Source organism: Choristoneura fumiferana, chromosome 2, assembly GCF_025370935.1.
Source record: "Choristoneura fumiferana chromosome 2, NRCan_CFum_1, whole genome shotgun sequence".
NCBI lineage: Eukaryota > Metazoa > Arthropoda > Insecta > Lepidoptera > Tortricidae > Choristoneura > Choristoneura fumiferana.
The window spans coordinates 1,962,464-1,982,610 of NC_133473.1; the positions used below are offsets into that span (position 1 = coordinate 1,962,464).

The 20,147-nt window shown below is 36.9% G+C and overlaps 1 protein-coding gene across 1 annotated transcript; it reads right to left on the reverse strand.

Annotated features, from left to right (window-relative positions):
- Positions 1-97: 97 nt before the first annotated feature.
- Positions 98-19,089, reverse strand: LOC141445401 (esterase B1-like). The gene is made up of 4 exons (XM_074111243.1): positions 18,818-19,089; positions 628-1,883; positions 230-440; positions 98-115 (listed from the first exon to the last, which is right to left on the reverse strand). Exons 1-4 carry the CDS (start codon positions 19,001-19,003, stop codon positions 98-100), a joined length of 1,671 nt encoding a protein of 556 aa, XP_073967344.1. The 5' UTR covers positions 19,004-19,089.
- Between the last annotated feature and the right edge of the window lie 1,058 nt (positions 19,090-20,147).

Consider the following 20,147-nt stretch of genomic DNA (forward strand, 5'->3'; position numbering starts at 1 on the left):
TTGACAATTGTATTCGTTGACTTATTTTGTACAATAAAGAGTTTACATACATATACATAACTTGTCTACATTTAACTTCTCTTAGGTAGCGTTTCAATCAATCTAAATCTGTAAACTATACAATAAATAGTTCATAAAACTGCCGATTTACTTATTATTTCTTTATTTAAAGTAATGACAGAAAATATTTTAAAGCAAGCAACAAAGGAAAGCTTATGTTTAAAACGACGTTTTGAGCAGAGGATGGCTCCTGTTCTGGTTCGTAGCCTCGCTGGAACTGCTCATTCTTCTTGAAAAAGAGATCGAGGAAGGCCATACGATCGTGGAAGGGCCTGGTGGATACTTCCAATTCTGTGTTTATATCTATGTAGTGCCATTTCTCCTTTGTCACTCGCGGCCACTCGATTGGAACTAGTTCTGATACTGCAGGTGTTGGGTTCCTGGAAAAATATCAAAGAAGTTCCTAGAGGTGCATTTGAAGTCATAAACTACTTATTTGTTAGATTAAGTAACTTTTCCGGTCTTTTTGCAATCTCGTATGGTTTTAAATTGAAAGAAATCTAGAGAAAAAATCTATTAATAATTAAAGTCGTTGCTATAAGTAATAAAAATGAATGCTGAACTAACCCGTATTTAGCTAAATTGGCCCACAAGTAAGTCATTATGTCGACGATGAGCTGATCGTCGGGAGTCAGTGGTTTTTCCATGTACGAAATGTCAAACAAATAACCAATTTCGTCTGCGTGTGCTGCCCCACCACCCGTCAGATTGAGCCTGTGTTTGACAAAATTTCTTTCACCGGAATATGAAAGAACATATAGATACATGTTTTCAACTTCATTGTCCAAATATTTCTTGACAGTTCTTAATGTGCCATGATTAACGCCAAAATCAGAACCCATATCTGTTACTTGTTGTCTCAGCTCTGCAGTAATATCTTCGTCACCGAAGTAGAAGTGTGTCACAATTTCCCTCATTTGAGTTAACCGTTCTTCATTGTCCCCAAAATCAAATATACCATTTATAGAGCTGAGTACAAAATCTGACGCAGCAAAAACAGCATCGGGCATAGAAGAATAAACGGCAGACATTTCGTCATTATTAAAACCGATTAAAACATCAATATCTTTTACTCTTGGTACGTCCAAATTAAGCGGGTGTACGGTCACATAGTTATTGGCGTTAGTGAATTCTTTTTCAATGCAAGGAGAAAAAGTTACACCTGCTTCCTCGGCTGCAGCAATGACGTCATGTGGATTAACTGTACTCAAATACGATAGAGCATCTTTAACGTCGTTTGTTGTGTAATTTAATTGATCAGCTATTCTTAAAGGTGCTGTAGGATCGCCATCTCCTACTGTGATTGCTGCAATCACACCACTTTGAAGTATAATTCTTTTAAAAAGATCTTCCTTTCCGTAGTGTAAATGGAAATCCGCAGACATACCACCTCCACTGTTGCCGCTAATTGTAACTTTTGCCGCATCTCCACCAAATGCTCCAATATTCTCCTTGATCCATCTCAATGCCAAGATTTGATCTTTGAGACCTTCGTTACCGGGTACTTCAGGAATATCAAGACACATGAAGCCATATGGACCAACTCTGTAGTTAAAAGTGACAACAATGACATCATGTCTCACCAAAAAACTGGGTCCGTACAAGAATCTCCCAGCGAATCCGATTCTGAATGAGCCGCCATATATCCAAACAAACACAGGTAATGGATTTTGGGCGCTGGCACTGTCTGGTACATAAATGTTGATATGCAAGCAGTCTAAGGTACCAACTATGGTGTGGTTAAATTCTTCAGTTTGAGGGCATATTGCCGAATCATCATATGCGTCGAAAGTACTTTCAAATCTTGGATACGGCAATGCAGGCTGAAATAGAAAATAGAAGTTATTTGTCTTTGTTTTATCTATTTATAAAATTCCTGATCTAAATAATTCAGAGATGTATATAGTCTCTGAATGTCAAAGTAAACTAATTAAATTAATTAAATTATACAATCTTCAGAGGTGTAAAAAGCCTCCAATGTCAAAAACTAAAAATAATTATTAAAATAAAGAAATGGAGATGTATAAGGTCTCCAAATGTCAAACCAATAAATATTTTAAAATTAAATTCTGCAACGTGGACAACGGCAACAGAACCAGAAACTAGACACGAAATGCGCCGGGACACTGCCAAGTCACACTTGACAACACTTATTTATACACCGACATAAACACACACACACAAACACGAATACATCACATCACACATCAACATCCTAATTTTCATCGGCTTTCAGTTTAGGCCATGTCGCATCATCACATAAGTACTCCTCAACTTTATAGTAAGCTTTCTTCAGAAGTGCACTCTTTATGTATTCTTTAAAAGAGTTGTGTGGCAATTTCCATGCTTCTACAGGAACTTTATTGTAAAATCTCACGCAGTTTCCCACAAAAGATTTGCTTGCTTTCCGTAAACGGAATTTTGGAACGGCAAGCTTGTGCTTATTACGAGTATTGATACCATGTACGTCTGACACTTTTTTAAAGGACTCGATATTCTTGTGTGTATACAATATCACATCATGTATATACTGTGAAGCTACTGTGAGGATGTTTATCTCCTTGAAGCGTTCTCTTAGTGAATCTCGGGAGCCAAGGTTGTAGATAGACCGGACTGCCCTCTTCTGTAGAATGAAGATAGTTTCTATGTCGGCTGCCTTGCCCCAAATCAGCATACCGTAGGACATTATGCTGTGAAAATAACTGAAATAAACTAGCCGGGCAGTTTCTACGTTGGTAAATTGTCTGATTCTTTGTACAGCATAGGCGGCAGAGCTCAATCTACCAGCAAGACCAGAAATATGCGGGCTCCATTGTAAATTACGGTCCAACGTAAGACCAAGAAAAACAGTCTCATGCACAAGTTTCAGATTCTCTCCGTTTAAGGAAATAGTTGTTTGAAACTGTCTTACATTAGGCAACGAAAATTTTATACACTTAGTTTTAGCTGCATTTAGTAATAAATTGTTAGCGGTGAACCAGTTTAGCGCCTCTGCTAAGGTCTCATTGATGTGGGTTGGATCTTGTTGCCTGTTTACTTTGAATATCAAAGAAGTATATAAATTCCCATAAACATAGAATAATCTCCATCTTCAGCTCTTCGCCCCCGTATGGGTCCAACGTTAGTATTCACTACAGGTCCTAATACATCATCAAATGAAACCACTCTTGGGATTGCTGCAGTATTCTGTACAACCACTAAAACAAAAGAAGCAACTAAAACAATCTTGTTCGCCATACCTGTTTTAGATAAATGACGCATTAAAGTGTTCAAATATTTTCCAATTATCTTTTTATTATAGCATAATTTGATTAGATTATAGTATACCGGGTGTGGCTAGTAACACGAGAAAAAAATTAAAACATCAAACTGAACAACATTAGTTCAGCGACTTTTAAAATAATGGAGTCTTTGAATTTTCCTTTCTTCATACAAATTAAATACTGCTATCAATGTACGCCATCCTAGAACACAACTGACGTCGCCTGTCACGCTGTAAACATCAAGCATTTCGCTTTACATTGCTTCTTTGAATAAACTTAAGTGTAATAAAAGTTAAAAAGCTAATTATTTTTAAAAGTCGCTGAACTAATGTTGTCCAGTTTGACGAGTATGATGTATGTTTTAATTATTTGCTCATATTACAGGCCACACCAGGTATACAGTGAGGGCAATTTTTTTATCTTTAAGGTACTGAATTAATATTTTATTACCGCGATTTATTGCTTAACAGATTATTGGTGGGTGATCTAAAATTATATATTATAATTTAATTCCAAAGTTGATTTTTTACGTAACGTGTTGTTGGTGCTTTTAATAATCCCACGTCTATGAGAATACTGATAATAAGTTTGAATTTAATTTAAAATCTGTCCTTTACTTTTCAGACACTTTTTTTCGAAAGCCTCGTTGTTTTACTTGCAAAGCCATGATAGATTCTCTGATTGTCTCTGAGGAAGTAGAGTCCTAGAGTCTAGAGTTCCACAGCTCACATCTAATGTTTAAGATTTTTGACACAAATTTCGGTTTGGATTGCCCTGTAACAAGCCTGTAACAGAAAATTGTACTGAAAATGATTATTTCTTATGATATACACAGAAATATTTGTAATATCTTTAATTTTCAAAATGTATCTACAGTAAATGTTAAGCTGAGCAAAATGTACAACTATTGAAAAACATAACGTTTAAAATACATAACACCCATTTATCATAACTTTTGATAATAACGTTCTGAATGAAATGGAATGATGAAAATGCACACTAACATTTATATAACGATAAAGGGGCATAACATCATTTTACTTAGTTATTTACAGTGGAACATGTAAAAAATAGGCTACTTTAGTATTTCATGGAGGCGTGCTTAAACTTTGTCCTATTCATTTACTTTTCGTTGTCATAAAAAATGTGCAGTGTTTTTTATTTAGGTACTGAAAATATGACTTTGTATGTATGTATGTATGTAAACTCTTTATGGTACAAAATAAGTTAACAAACACAACTGACAAACAATGTATGTAGAAAGGCGAACTTATCCCTTTAATGGATCTCTACCAGTCAACCTTTGAGTGGATGAGAGGAGCATTCAGTGAAATAAATAAATATTAAATTGTGCCAATTGCCCCTATTGTTCCCTATTATGACGTCAATGCCATGAGATAACGAGGTCCAATTATGATACATGCCTTGGTTGAAGACTTCAACGACTGAGATTCTAAATGGGTGCCAAGTTTAATGGTCAGTCCTGAAATTTACTTATAACAACATAAAATTAATGAACTAAAGGCACTTGTCCCACCGCCGACGATGAGCGAGAAGCGAGCAAAGCGAGTAACTAGAAACGAGTGGGCGAGCAGTGAAAAGCGAGTGTTCGAGCACGACGGGCGATTACTCGCTCCACTCGCTCGAGCCGGGCGGCCGCCAAGCTAACAGCGCTGAGTGAGTATAGCTTACCTAGTTTTATAGCTCAGCGAGTTTTATAGCTCTTGTCGCTGCGACAAAAGATGTAAGAGCGAGTTCTCGCCGGCAGTGTGAACCGCCAGCGATCAACTATTAATATATATGTTTCTTTTACTCACACAGGATCTTATTTCTTTTGTTCGTTTCTTGAGCGAGAAAATAGTCCATAGCCAATCGTTTCCTGGCCGGCGGTGAGACAACTGCCAAAAGGATTTTCTTGCTCACCCGCGACCTTACCTTGCCTTCGCAAGGTCGCGGGTGAGCAAGAAAATCCTTTTAGTTCATTGATATGGACCTCCGCAAAGTAACGCCTGATTCAATAAATTAACATAAAATTCTTTATAACAACTTAAAATATATATTTTCTTATAACTTGGAATAATTATATTGAAGTCTAAGGTCTGACTTGGCTAGTTCTCATAGGGAACTATATTTTCTGTCACATAAATTTAGATTTGTCACTAAACTGCGATACCCTAATTATTATATCTATCCCTAAGATATATTTTGGTCATCAAATTAATCAAATCTGTCTCTGAGTATGAGCCATCAGATTAATGTAAACCTGTATCCTAAATTATAGTTTGATCATCAAAATTCGATCACCAAAATAATAGATCTGTCACCTAATAAATAGATCAGTTCCTTAATTCGATGCTTCTACCTATTCTATTAAGGCCGGTCTGGTTAGGTACGACGACTAGCGAAGCAAGGAGGAGTGTTAGGTAGAATTGCGACCATCTGTGAGCGTGCCGTGGCAGCGGCCGGCAAAGTGCCAGAACCGAACATTTTTTGCTAATACTTGTATGATGATGATGAATATAAATGTTTGTAGTAGCTATTTTGGTCTTGGATGTTTGTATGTATTTAAATATATATGTATGTATGTCTACCCATTGTTTAGCACCCATATAATAAACTTTGCTTAGTTTGGGGCTGGGTCAATTGGTGTAATTTGTGAGAAGATATTGTTATTATTATTTCATTCATTGTATATCATTATCGTCAAATTTCAGTTCAATTATTTGATGATCAATATTATTTTCCAGTGATTATAATTATTTTTTAGGAAGCCATTTCGATATTGTTTGGTGATTCAGTTTTAGTGACACATCTATTTATTTTGGAACCGAATATAATTATTTGGTGATCAATATTATTTCCGAGTAATTTTTAAATAATATTTAGGTAACCATTTTACGAGTAATATTATTTGGTGATTCACTTTAGGTGACAGACTACTATTTTAGAAACAAATATTATTTATTAGGTCGCCGAAAACGCATTTATTCGGTGATCAATAAAATCATACCCGTTCTCATATACGAATTATTATTAAGTACCTACTAAAACCGTCGTGCAAGGGTCCTATGTTCAATGGCTATAAATTTACGAGATCTATTAATGTAAAATACTTAGTTGCCACAAGTGTTAGTAATTTAATTGATCGCTGGACGTACGTAAATTCGTATAAAGTAATAAGTAAGTCATTCTGTTGACCATGAGCTCCTGTCGGGATTCAGAGAGAGAGAGGTATCCCATCTTAGGCCTCTAGGTTGGCAACGCATCTGCAATCCCCCTTGTGTTGCAGGTGTCTATGGGCGGTGGTAATCTCTTACCATCAGGAGACCCACTTGCTCGTTTGCCATCCAGTCGAATAAAAAAAAAGTTGTTTTTTTCAAGAACAAAATGTCAAACGATTAATTAATTTCATCTGCGTGAGCTGCCCCACCTCCCTTCACATTGATCCTGTATTTCATAAAATTTATTTTACCTGAATATGAATAGAAGTATAGATACATACGTGTTTTTAACTTCATTGTCGAAATATTTGATTAATGATGAAAGCAGAAGCCATATAATATGATGCTTGGTGCCTCAGCTCTGTAGTTATATATATCGTCGTCACCAAAGTAGAAGTGTGTAAGAATCTCTTTCATATGAGCTAACCGTTTGTCATCATCCCAGAAATCAAATTTGCGATTTATATAATCAAGTACAAATCTGTCACAACAAACTCATCATCGGGTGTATTACACATAACGTTATACATTTCCTCATTAGTAAAACCGATTAAAACATCATTATCTTTTACTCTTGGTAGTAAGTCCAAGTGCACAGTCGCGTAATTATTGACGTCAGTAAATTCTTTTTCGATGCAAGGAGAATAATTTACATCTGCTTTATCGGCTGCAGCGATGACCTCATGTGGATTAACTGTACTCAAATACGATAGAGCATCTTTAACGTCATTTGTTGTGTTATTTGATTGATCAGATAATCGTAAAGGTGCTGTAGGATAGCTTTCTTTTGAAACAAAAGGTTGTTTTATTCCCATATTCCCAATCCAACAAGGCTACGGGGAACAGCAACTTCAACAATAGTCGAAACGTCAACATACTGTGATATGATATACCTACAAGAATCTTCTTGTAAACCTCAAAATTCCATACAATTACAATAACTCGCGCAAACGAGCATGAGTATCAACAGCAGAGCTGTAAAGTGTTGCCGTAATTGCTGCCATAATGTAAACGGGACTGGCGTAATGTAAATGAGGCATTTGCAGATGATCACTGCCGACTTTATTAATATGCAGCTGACTGTGACACTAAATCTACGTGTTTTATGCGTTGTTTTAATACACTGAGCTTTATTAGGTAAATTGCCCTCGGGATGTTTTTTGTAGGCGTTTGCTGGAAAAATAAATCTTGATTGTGCCAGTTGCTTTATCTCACGAGCCACACTTGTAGTTGTATGTAATGCGTATAGACACGCGCTTTTGTGTACGTTAATTACGGGGGAGTTGTGTTACTTTTAAAGATACGACATTGTGGTGAAATAAAACAAATGCATTTATACATTCATTCATTAATTGCAGCCATAGGACGTCTAAAGTAAATACATATACTTGTAGTAAAATAACATTTATTTACAATTTTATTTCAAATGACACTCGTACTATTTTAGGTGGAATCATAACTAGATTCTTCTCCACTATCCTTTTGGTCATTACTTCCATCTTCTAAAACTATAATTAATGCATAAATCAGTGTCAAAGTATTTCAAATATCACTTTTTAAACGTTATTACAAAACTACTCACAAAATATTAATAATTTATAATCGTCATATAAAACTACCTTGAATTTTTATTTATTTACTGTTAAGGCGAACAATACTGTTTATATTGTTGAGACATATTAAGGTACGTAATAAAATGCGCGTAAGTCCGCACGTAACCGCGGAGCACTCGCGACTGATGGTTGCCGAGGTACCTACGCTGAGAATTCGTGACACGTAGGTATACCTTAAAACCCCTAATACACCTATACCTTTATCCTTTAATTATATATATTTCAGACATTTATTAATTTGTAATCAATTTATTTTCATTTAAACGTTGACATTTAACTGTAATTTTTACTAACAATAGATTGATAAGTTATTTGTTACTAACATTAATGGATGTAATTATCTGAAAATAAATTATATATTATTATACGGTATCGCGTTCCGGCCGTTTGTATGAAGACGGTATACTGCTCCTTTTTTGTACTGTGTCGCGGGAGAATAATTAATTGTTTTAAGTTCATTAGTCAACTTTAGTTTTATGTAAAAACAAAAAATCCTCGACAAAATTAAGTCCATTCAATACATTAGAATTTAGAATATTTTTGCAAACATATAACACAGGGTGCCCTATTTCAGCACACCCAGTTATGTGCGACTGATTACGCGTTTCTCTGTCCATTGAGTTTATTGCCAGGTAACGACAGTGAACAAACGTGTTGGCAGCGCAATGAATACAGAACACTTCGCTGGCTGCGCGTAGCCAAGACGTTAGAAATGTAAATTAGCATCGCAGGCAGACGCTAACTGACAACTGCAAAGCTTTTTGTATACCTCGAAACGGTTAAAGTTCTTGGTTACTTAATAGCCCATAACTTACACAGCAGCGAAGCGGTGGGCACTAGCGTACTAAGCCCAGTTTAGACTTGCAAGAAAAATCGTGTTGGTTGCATTGTATTGCAGGGCTTGATTGACCATATTCATTAATCATCCCAGCCTATATACGTCCCACTGCTGGGCACAGGCCTCCTCTCAGAACAAGAGGGCTTGGGCCATAGTTCCCACGCGGGCCCAGTGCGGATTGGGAACTTCACACGCACCATTGAATTGCTTCGCAGGTTTGCGCAGGTTTCCTCACGATGTTTTCCTTCACCGCATAGCTCGTGGTAAATTTCAAATGTAATTCCGCACATGAATTTGGAAAAACTCAGAGGTGCGAGCCGGGGTTTGAACCCACGACCCTCTGTTTGAGAGGCGATAGGTCAAACCACTAGGCCACCACGGCTCTTATTCATTAATATTCATATTTATTTATTTATTTAGATTCATGCTTACAACATTTAAAATGGTAGTTTACAAGATGGTATGTACTTGGCTTCCTGTTAGGGTATAGATCTCTCTCCTGGTAGAAGTTAAGTGTAGGACCGAAGTCCGAAGAGAGTCTGAATTTGTATTTGTGTCCCAGCAGGGCTACTACGAAACTCGGAACTCGAAGTTCGTGTCGTGCGGTCTCTCCGACACCTATACTATTTAATACGAGAGCGAGAGGAACGGTATGATACTAACTTCGAGTTGAGAGTTCCGTAGTAGCCTTGCAGTTCAGAAACTGCGATAGTGCGATGTATTTGTTCAGCGTTTAGACCAAAGAGAATATAACCACTACGTTTCAGAGGCGGGACTCCCATACTAGCGAATGGAATCGAGTTTGTATTGAGTTTGCATGGCAAACCATTACCATCATGTACGCCAAAGATCCGTCATACGTCAAAGAACAATATTACCAACATAACAGATTTAAATAGTGTAGCATGCTAAACGCTTGCGTTTTTTATCGATATCGATAAAATGGTGAGGTTTGAAATATAGCCTCAGGTCAACAATTTTTGTAATCGAGTCCACATTTAAGTCGTATGTTATAGTGTTGGACTTAAATGTGGACCCAATATAAAATACCAAGTTTTCTGTTGATTTCCTTCATTTTTTTTAAAGCCCTGTTTTCAAAGTGATCTTCACGTATGTATTTTAGACATGTAATTTTTCTATGAAAACATACACCTAAATCTTCTTTTCCCAGTAGTTTGAGCCCTGCACCTGAAAACATTTTATCGTTAAAACAGAGGTATATTTTTTAAATTTACTGTTAGAATCTTATGTAATCACTAAACTCAAAAAAAGTTGTCATAATTTTTACAGGCTGTGTGTGTCTTGTCTACCCATGATCATCACGAGTGAGCAAGACGGTTCGGAGCAGAAGTAACTCGAATAGGTTAGGCTCCGAAGCCTTCGATGTTAGGTTTTTTTTTATAGCAACCCGAATAATAAAGACAATAGATAGGATTAGTAATAGAAAAAAGCAATTTTAATCAATCATAATCAAAATAAACATTATTTAGTATGACGTTTGAATATTCTATTAAATAATATTATTGCACTTAATAATATGGAATACAATACGTACTTATTGTATTCGTATCATTATGGCATCTAATTTTCGGGAAAATAAGAATATATCAAATATTTTTTCTAGTAAACGAAACATTCGGGCAAATGAAGTTTCGGGCATATGAACTTCGGGCAAATGAAATTATGGCATATAACTTTCGGGCAAACAATAGATAACCACTACTATGTGACAATTTCTAGTATTGGGCTATTCTAAAAAAAATACCTAACATCGAAGGCTAAGCTTAGCCTTCTGAACCTAACCTAACTGAGTCGGTTTTGCCCTGTCCAAGCTAATTCACTCGCTAGATAAAATTATGCGAATTCATTTCATAACAGTTAAAGTTATAGTTAATAATGTTATGCATATTTCAATTATACGTATTCATTATTATGCTAAATAAGTGTTATGCTTCTTTATAATAATGCAAGTTCGCTCTTATGCTCAATTATGTTATGCCAAATCTGTACGAGTATGCGAATTCATATTAAGACAATTAATGTTATGCGAAATAAGGGGCACCCGATTGGTCAAATTGAGCCAATCGCAAGCAAGACTGTAACGTCAAACGGACTTCTCGATACTAACGGCATCTAGTGACATTTAGCCTGTCAAGAAAGCCTCATTGCGACTCGATACCGCGGTCGCAGCGATTTCGGCCATGATTAGTGCCCGGCCGATTCCCACCACGTGTCGATAATCAAGAAAGTTGGCCGACGACGCCGGCACGTGATATCCATTCTGCCAATAAGGCACGTGACAAAGAGTGGCCGTTGGAGACAGAATTTCAGAAGCGACACTGCTTAGTTTGTTATAAAAAACTTGGAGTCCTATAAAAATACCATAGCTATTTGACGACGGAGCAGCATTTTACTCTTTACGAAGCACCGGTTATCGTGAATTATAAAATTCCATTGGCCCGCAAGAAGTGGTTCGCTTCGTCTTTCTTAATTGTGAACTGCTAAGAAATGGAATTCGCTCCCATCGTCTGTATTTCCAGATAGATACAAACTGGGGCGCTCAAGGGTAAAGTGAAAAGGACTTTTTTGGGCCTTATCTGCCGTTTTCATCAAGTGAAATAGAGTCAATGACGGGTGTAAGTTTGATGTAAAAAAAACCGACCAAGAGCGTGTCGCACAAGATAGGTTTCGTAGCCATTACGAAAAAATCAAGTAGGTAATCAAGTAGGTAATATTTTTCTAAGAATTTCATATTGTGTACGGAATCTTCCAATTTTAGGTATATTTTATACCTTAAGCTGCTATTTACTCTTAAACTACTAATAACTCTCAAGCAATCTTAGTCGTTATTATTTTCCTTGCAAATTTGATATATTTACGACCATCCTGATTTTTTTTAATTTTTTCCACCTACCGGTTTTGATTTAAGAGGGGGACGCTCGATTTTAATGAAAATTTGCACTTTAAAGTTGAATATTTCGCAAACAAATCACTGAATCGAAAAATCGTCTTAGAAAACCCCTAATGGTTTAAAAGACCTATCTAAAAATACCCCACACTATAGGGTTGGATGAGAAAAAAAAACACCTCTATAATAATTTGAAAACCCGACTGCCTAAAAAGTAAAAGGAAGAAAATAAGTCTAGTGGTCTAGAACCCTGTTATGTAGCTAATTTAAAGTTCAACACTCGGGACCCAATACTAAGAATTTTTGAGCTGGTCACGATTTACCTAAATGGGTCCCAACTGTTGAACTTTAAATTGCTACTCAACAGAGTTCTAGACCACTAGACTTGTTTCTTCCTTTTAGTTTTTAAGGCGGTCGAATTTTTTGTTTTTTTAATTTTTATGTTTTATTTTATACTTTTTTGATATTTCTGTCAAAATGGTATTTTTAAAGTATTATAACCTATATATTTAGAATGAGCTTTTTATTAGCTTTCATTTGATACCCATATTGTTACAATACAAATTTAACACAATATAAGATCACGTCGTGTACAGTTGACCAAGTATCTGCAAGCTCGGTTCTCAAAACGGCTAGTACCCTTAGTAACGTAGTGTAAGTTTTCGGTTACAAAATACGTCTCGCTCGATCGCGTTCGCGTTAAAATCTGTATGGAAACACGAACATCGCAAACGTTCCGCTAGAGGTGCTGTTCGTGTTTCCATATAAATTGAGATTTTAACGCGAATCGAAAACTTACACTAAGGGCACTGTGCCTATTAGAGCCGGTAGCATGGCTGGCTCTGAATGCCTCTGATTGACTTACATTTACATGATAGTAGCCTGGGCCATTACCAAATACAACAGTTTGCAGCGCCTCAGTGGGGCACAGGTTGAATCGAACTAGCAAATCGTCTAAATACACATCTGCGTTTCTACGTAGGTACCTATACGGCAAGCCGAGTACCCGACAATATTCCAAAGCTGGCTCAAAAGTATGAAATAAAGCATGGGCTTAATTATATTAGTCATGTAAAGTAAACTAAGACTGATAAGAAGCGTAAAGTAAACTTATTCTATATAATAGTTATTATGCAACTGTATCGTAATAGGGGTCCTTAAAACACGAGTGTTTTAGGCCTAATTACGTACAGTTGCATACAATATTTTATCTCTAGGTAAGTACATCAATTTCCATATATTAAATCCTCTATCATGTGTTCCACGAACCATTGAGCCCTGCATTGCAACGAGAACTATGTCTGCTCCACGACCTGCGCCCGGTGCGCGCACGACGACCTGCGCCTGCTTGTGCGCGCCCCACCACTGCCCCGGTACTGTACTGATGTATGAAATCTCATTACTTTATAGATTTTCTGTATCGTAATGAGTAATGACCATTACGATTATATGGGTGTAATGATTTTTTAGACATTAATAAATGAATATCAATATTATAACTATTGACATAGTCTTACAAGGACAAGAATATACATAATTGAAGTGCTTCATATTTGTACGCCAGAAATGGCTGAATGGCGGTATAAATATATATTATAAGACCTTGATATTAACCCGTTTAATGCAAATAAATACATTTGAATTTGAATTTAAGCGACTGAATAAAATAATGGGTCTACGAGTATATCGGTCGAAAATTGTTAATCATGTCATAATGTAATGTTTGACATACTTAACTATTTTTTTCTCTAAATCCATTTATTTTTCAGAATTATTATAAAACAAACCTAACCTAACCTATAAATTTCTACAGGATGACCATTTAAAAACGTATGTAGGTAAATGTAAAAAAATATGACTAAAAGTAATTATGATAAACATTACATTATGTCTTATAAAATTATGGCAGTTAAAAGGATCACTCTATAATAATTTGTCCCAGTTTCATCATCCCAGTGCCATAGCTGTGCATTGGCCTCTTCTTATAAGAAAGCGCTTGGGCCGTAGTTCCCACGCCCGCCAAGTGCGGTTTGGGTTCACACACGCCATTGTATTGCTTCTCAGGTATGTGCTGGTTTTCTCCACGACGTTTTTCTTCACCGTAAAGCTTGTATAACTTTTAAACGTAAATTCGCACGTAAATTTAAAACAATCAGTGACGCGAGCCCGGGTTTGAACCCACGATACTCTATTAATGTAATAGTCAGTCAATTGTTATTGTTATTGGGCACAAAAGACGCCACAGTTCAGTATTACTGTACAAAATCTACGGTAAAAATGTGATTTGACAACTCGTAAAAATTAACTACACAAATGATGTAGGTACTCGTGAAAGTATTATTAAAACTTTCATTTTTAGACAAGTTTTTATAGCACTGGATTACCACTTGACTTATATAAATGTATCAATGTGCAATAAATGAAACAAAAAAATAATGAAATAAGTATGTAATAATGTAATAAGTAGTACGTAATGGAAATAAACTAAAATACAACAACAATGCGATCATTTGATTTGGATTAAATTGAGTTGCAAGCTCGTTGCAAGATACAAACAACAGAAACAAAAAATTAACTCCGCCGATACTGTATGGAATTCGAAATTATACCCAAAATAAACTTTGAAGCTATTCCAACAATTAGAACTGCAAAAGTCACGTTTTGAAAAATAAACCAATATAGCATAAATCATTGCAATAAGTATACATATTTTTTTTATCATTTGAACTCTACGAACTCTCGCAATCATATTTGCGACGTCCAGTTAGATATTTTGCGTACATCTTGTAGAATTTGTCCAGGAAAGCCATCCTCTTGTGGAAGGGATTTTTCTCCGCAGTCATCTTCGAGTCTATGTTCAGGTAGTTCCACTGGTATCTTGTGGCTGGCACCCACGGCACTGGCAGCAATTCCGAAGTCTCAGGAGTAGGATTTCTAAAAGTTAAGAGATGACCTTAAATGTTTTGAAAAAGGCAGTCAAGTCCTTTCGGAACGTTCTGTCCGTTTCCCAAAATACCCTTTCCCAAAACACCCGTTCCAAAATAACAGTTTCCTAAATCGACCGTATGCCAAGAGACCCGTTTCTCATCGCATCAGGATGTCAAAAGACCCGTTTGTTATAGTATCCGTACGCCAAAAGATCCGTCTCTCATGACACCCGTATTTCCAAAAGACCCGTTTCTCGCCCAATGTTACTAATTGCATAATCATTAGAGGTGTGGAAAGCCTCCAAGGTCAAAATAACAGATTTTGCTCGACTTAGCGGTAGGGTTGCCATAATTGTTGAAAACTGATACGGGATCAACAACGCTATTTTTTTTGTTAAAGGTGGTGACGGGAACGGGTGTTTTGGGAAACGGATATCTTGACTGATCTTGACAAACGTATTTTTTGGGAAATGGATTATTTAGGAAAAGGTAGCGACGGGAACGGATGTTTTGGGATTAGGTATTTTTGGGAAACGGATATCAAGCCAAACGTATGTTTTGAGAGAAGAACATTTTGGGAAACACTTATATCGGGAAACGGATTATTTGGGAAAGGGTGGTGACGGGAACGGACGTTTTGGGAACGGGTGTTTTGGGAAACGGACAGAACGTTCCGAAAGGAGAAGTTTTATTTGATTGACGATGTCAAAAAAAAAAAAGAAGAAAAATGTCTTCATAACAGAACATCCAAAAATTTTATATTGATGTGTATGTAAAATACGTACCCGTATTTAGCGAAGTTTGTCCACATGGCAGTAATTCTATCAATGATGGTTTGATCCTCTTTGGGATCGATAGTTTTCAAGAAAGACACATCCCATAAGTAGCTCAGTCCATCACCATGAGCGGCACCACCGTACGTGATGTTCTTTAAATATTTAATGTAATTTCTTTGTCCGACGTAAGAAAACATGTATGAAAATATATCTTCAGCCCCACTATCAATGTACTTTCTGAGGTTTCGTAGCGCTGGATATACATAACGGTAATCTAAACAGAAGTCCAAAACCTGACGCTTTGTTTCGTCACTTAATGCTCTACCACCAAAATAAAATTTTCTGATTTTCTGCGACATTTCAGCACTAGTTTGGTTATCGACACTGAAATCATTGTTTATATTTTCACGGAGATAATCATGTTTCGCAAAATATTCAGCGTTATACTCATTGTAAGAAATCACACATTCGTCGTTGTTGAAACCAAATAAAAGTGGTATTTTTTTCGCCCGCAAATTAATCGGATAGTCAGTCAAAAATGATTCCACGTCATCGAATTTATTTTCCACGCATGGTCCGAATTCTAATTTCAATTGCTGTGTACTCGAAATAACAAGGCTTGAGTTAACTGAAGCTAAGAATCTCAAGGCATCAAGGACATTACTTGTTGCAAAACCCAGATGTTCACTTAATTGTAACGCAGTGTCGTTACTAACTTTCTTATACCCTCTAGGATTCTGACTGGTTCCACTCAGCAAAATAGCTTGATTGAAAAGACCGTCCTGATCTAAACGAATGTGGAAATCAACAGCCACTGCGCCAGCGCTTTCGCCAAATATTGTTATTTTGCTAACATCGCCACCGAATGCCTCTATGTTGTCTCTTACCCATTCCAAAGCAATCCTTTGATCTTTTAGTCCCTGATTGCCGGGAGCTGCTGTTGTATCGAGGCATATGAAACCATACGGGCCTAGTCTATAGTTAAGCGTAACTAAGATGACATTATATCGAACCAAGAACTTAGGTCCGTAGACAATTCTTCCCGAAGTTCCAGATTTGAATTTGCCGCCATGAATCCAGACAAGCACAGGCAGGTTGCTGGATGAAGCAGCTTTTGGTACGTAAATGTTGAGGTGTAAGCAGTCGAGGCTACCGATTATTTCAGTCTCGTTAAATTCCGATATTTGAGGGCAGGCTGCTGAATCATCAAAGGCTTCAAATGTGTCTTCGAACTTGGGATAGGGATCTGATGGCTAGAAGGAAAGACATGATTTTGTAGTAGTCCACAAATAAATTAAAGTATGTGAAAACAATGCATTTTATTCATTTTAGACATAATGTTTCATGGACACATTTACTTCTTAAGACGTACACAATCGATATCTAAATAGAAATAGTGTAAGTTTTCAAAACAACCGGGTTCGATTCCCGAGCTGAGTACAGGTTTTTTTGAAATGCATGAATGCAGTTTTTCTTGTTATTAAAATCGATGTCATGGTTCCAAAGAAGAAATTTTGCGTATGTCGTATAGTTTCAGACTTTCCCATACTGACCGATATAAATGGGCCATCCTGTATAAATCAATATCTACCCAAAATATCCTTTTAACCAATCGTTTGTTTTCTCAGTAGGTTATTTTATCGTACGCCAAAAATTTTAATTTCTTTCTCAATTCGTATCATTCGTGCACGTTATTTTAGCAGTATAACCTTTTGTCTTGTTACTGATGGATGAATTATAGTCAAACAAGTGAGTCCCGGCAAAAGCAATTTAGAGTAGAGCAAACCATGTTTTGACAACCTCAAAAATGGGTCCAGTAAAAACGCAATCTCAGAATTGTTACCTACTCACTCTCTCACTCACTCGAATATGACAACCAACAAGACATGGACACAAGGACAAGGACGGCATTTCGCAAATGGTTTTACATTATTTTTTGTTTTTGCGGTTTTCCGTTCTGTGTCGGCGTTTGAACAAACTGAATCATGTACCAGGGTCGAACCTTTGTGCTACCAATAATGTCGTCGACATCCCATACTTTTGTCTAGGAAATCATAGTGAAATTGATTATTAAAAGGTTCCATCCTGGTACCATCAGCCAAATAAGTGGTCTATCAATTTTTGAACAAGTTCCTATCAAATTAATATGTCGCTAAAGTCGAACTTTCAAGTTGACAGACACGTCTATTGGCATTATTGTTTTATGACATGCAAACAATTATCAACTTCAGGGTGGTAGACCAATTATATATTTGGCTGATGGTACATGACTTATATTGTTCGACTGTGGACTGTCCAAACATTCATGTGGTATAATATATTACTTACTGTAATGTAATTAGGTTTGTGACCTTTTTCGCATATCCTTAACATGGAAAAACTTCTTACGGTTTTTTTTTGTTATGAATTTTACTTTTGATTTTGATCCTTAATAATTAGAATACTAACGTTTTGTGTAATTTTTTTTTAAACGAGTTCGTTATACTGTCTCGTTTTTCTGTTGACTGTTTTTTTCTGTTGTTTGTTTCTGTTGACATTACAACATTACCAAATGGCGTCGTAGAAATAGCAGTGACAACCAATACCTTTTTTACCTGTCGCTAATTATTAAAACGTATTGCATTGTTGACTCTCTTGGAGCCTACGACAGCTAGCGCGGATGCACTGCGCGAGCGCACGCCCGCGGGTGCGGGTGCAGGTAAAATCCGTCGCGACGCGTGCAGTTAGCGCTCTCTCCTCTGTCACTACTCTCCTCTGTCACAACTCTCCTCGGTCTCCCCTACATGCAGGCTGCTTCAAACCGAAGCAACTGAAGGTCTGTGGTGGAGGCCTATATTCAACGGTGGAACACCTATGGCTGATTATATGATGGATTAAAAAAAAGTAAAAAAAAATACTTACTGGTATGTAACCTCCTCAGCCACGAAGATATAATTGACGTAATATATGCTGTTAGGAGCGTAAAGTAGCGCTAAAAGTACCGCACACAGCACATGATAGCGTCCTGTAACACCGAAACTCGAAACTCGAAGTTCGTGTCGTGCGGTCCCTCTGGCACTTATACTATTTAATACGAGAGCGAGAGGGACGGTACGATACAAACTTCGAGTTTCGTAGTAGCCCTGCAGCTCATAGTATTTTTAAATAGGCGCCCGCCCGCCCCGTGCAAACTGCGTCAGCTAGCGGTAGCCTAATTAGTTAAAGTACTTACTCCAAACGGATAAGTCTTGTTCACTTTAGCGTACGGGATACCCAGGAACATGTTATAGTCTCCATCCGTGGCCGCCTTTCCTCGCATTATTCCCAGCTTGGTGTTTACTATGGGATTCCCACTTGACACTGCTTCGATATGCTGCTTTAGAATAACTATGGCACAAAGTAATTCAAACAAAATCATTTTATATCTAAACGCAACTTGATACCATTAACCGGTGTCCGTGTTGTAGAATGTTATATCAATGAGTGGAAGAACACTCTGTGGAGTGATATCATCGGGCAATAATCAAATAGAGTGGCTAGAAACCATTCTCAATCATTTGTGCACCAGTTTAATTACCGTACCGCTATTTTCGCGCTAGTGACACGGTGATTAGACTTCAGTGTACAGTCCAGGGCATAAATATATATACGTTCCCAAGGCATCAAAAATACCTGTACAGTTGATTAGCCAGAAATATCTGTACGGTAATCCGGCCAAAAAATATGTGATCATTTAATTAGTCGAAAAGATGTAGACATTTACATGGCCATAAATAAATTTACAATGTCAGTCAAATATGAGGCCATAAATATCTATACACGCAACTCTCAGATACATAAAAACAAAGCCCAAGCCAAACATATCTATACAGTCAAGGGCATTAATATGTACACATAATTCGAAGTATCATTCACTATAAAACTATTTTAAAAAGGTTTATATCAGCACTATAAATACTGGCCACTTAGTACGGGAACTTGGGAACGTATATATATTTATGCCCTTGACTGTACAGGTAAATGAGATCGGCCGCCATCCATTTGCCAGATCTGGCATTAACTATAATTACCATGTCGCTTTTGCGGAAAAAAAGTGAAACGGTAATTAGGCGGGCAAATGAGAATGGTCGACTGGTCTTTCGATTCTCAAAATTATTGGTAACTAGAAACCCGCCCCGGATTAGATTACGGATTGGATCAGTGCATAAAATAAAGTAAATAATTAAGTATTATATTCTGATTATAAATAGGGACTCCCCCTCTGCACTCCTTAGTTACAATAATCTTAAATAATAAAGATTACCAACTACGTACATTATGTTAATACTGTAATCCTATTTTCTTTGTAATAAATATACTGAGCGGCAAAAAACCTGGCCCTCAAATGTATGCAAAAATAGGTAATTTTGTACATAGAGTGGGCCAATTTTGTGCCGCTGAGTATAGTTAAAAAAAATAGCACAGGCTAAAAGATAAAAAAGTATAATCTAGCCTACGGCTAGGAGATGAGGTCGACCGACGACCTGGTCAAAGTGGCGGGAAGGTGCTGGATGAGCAGAGCA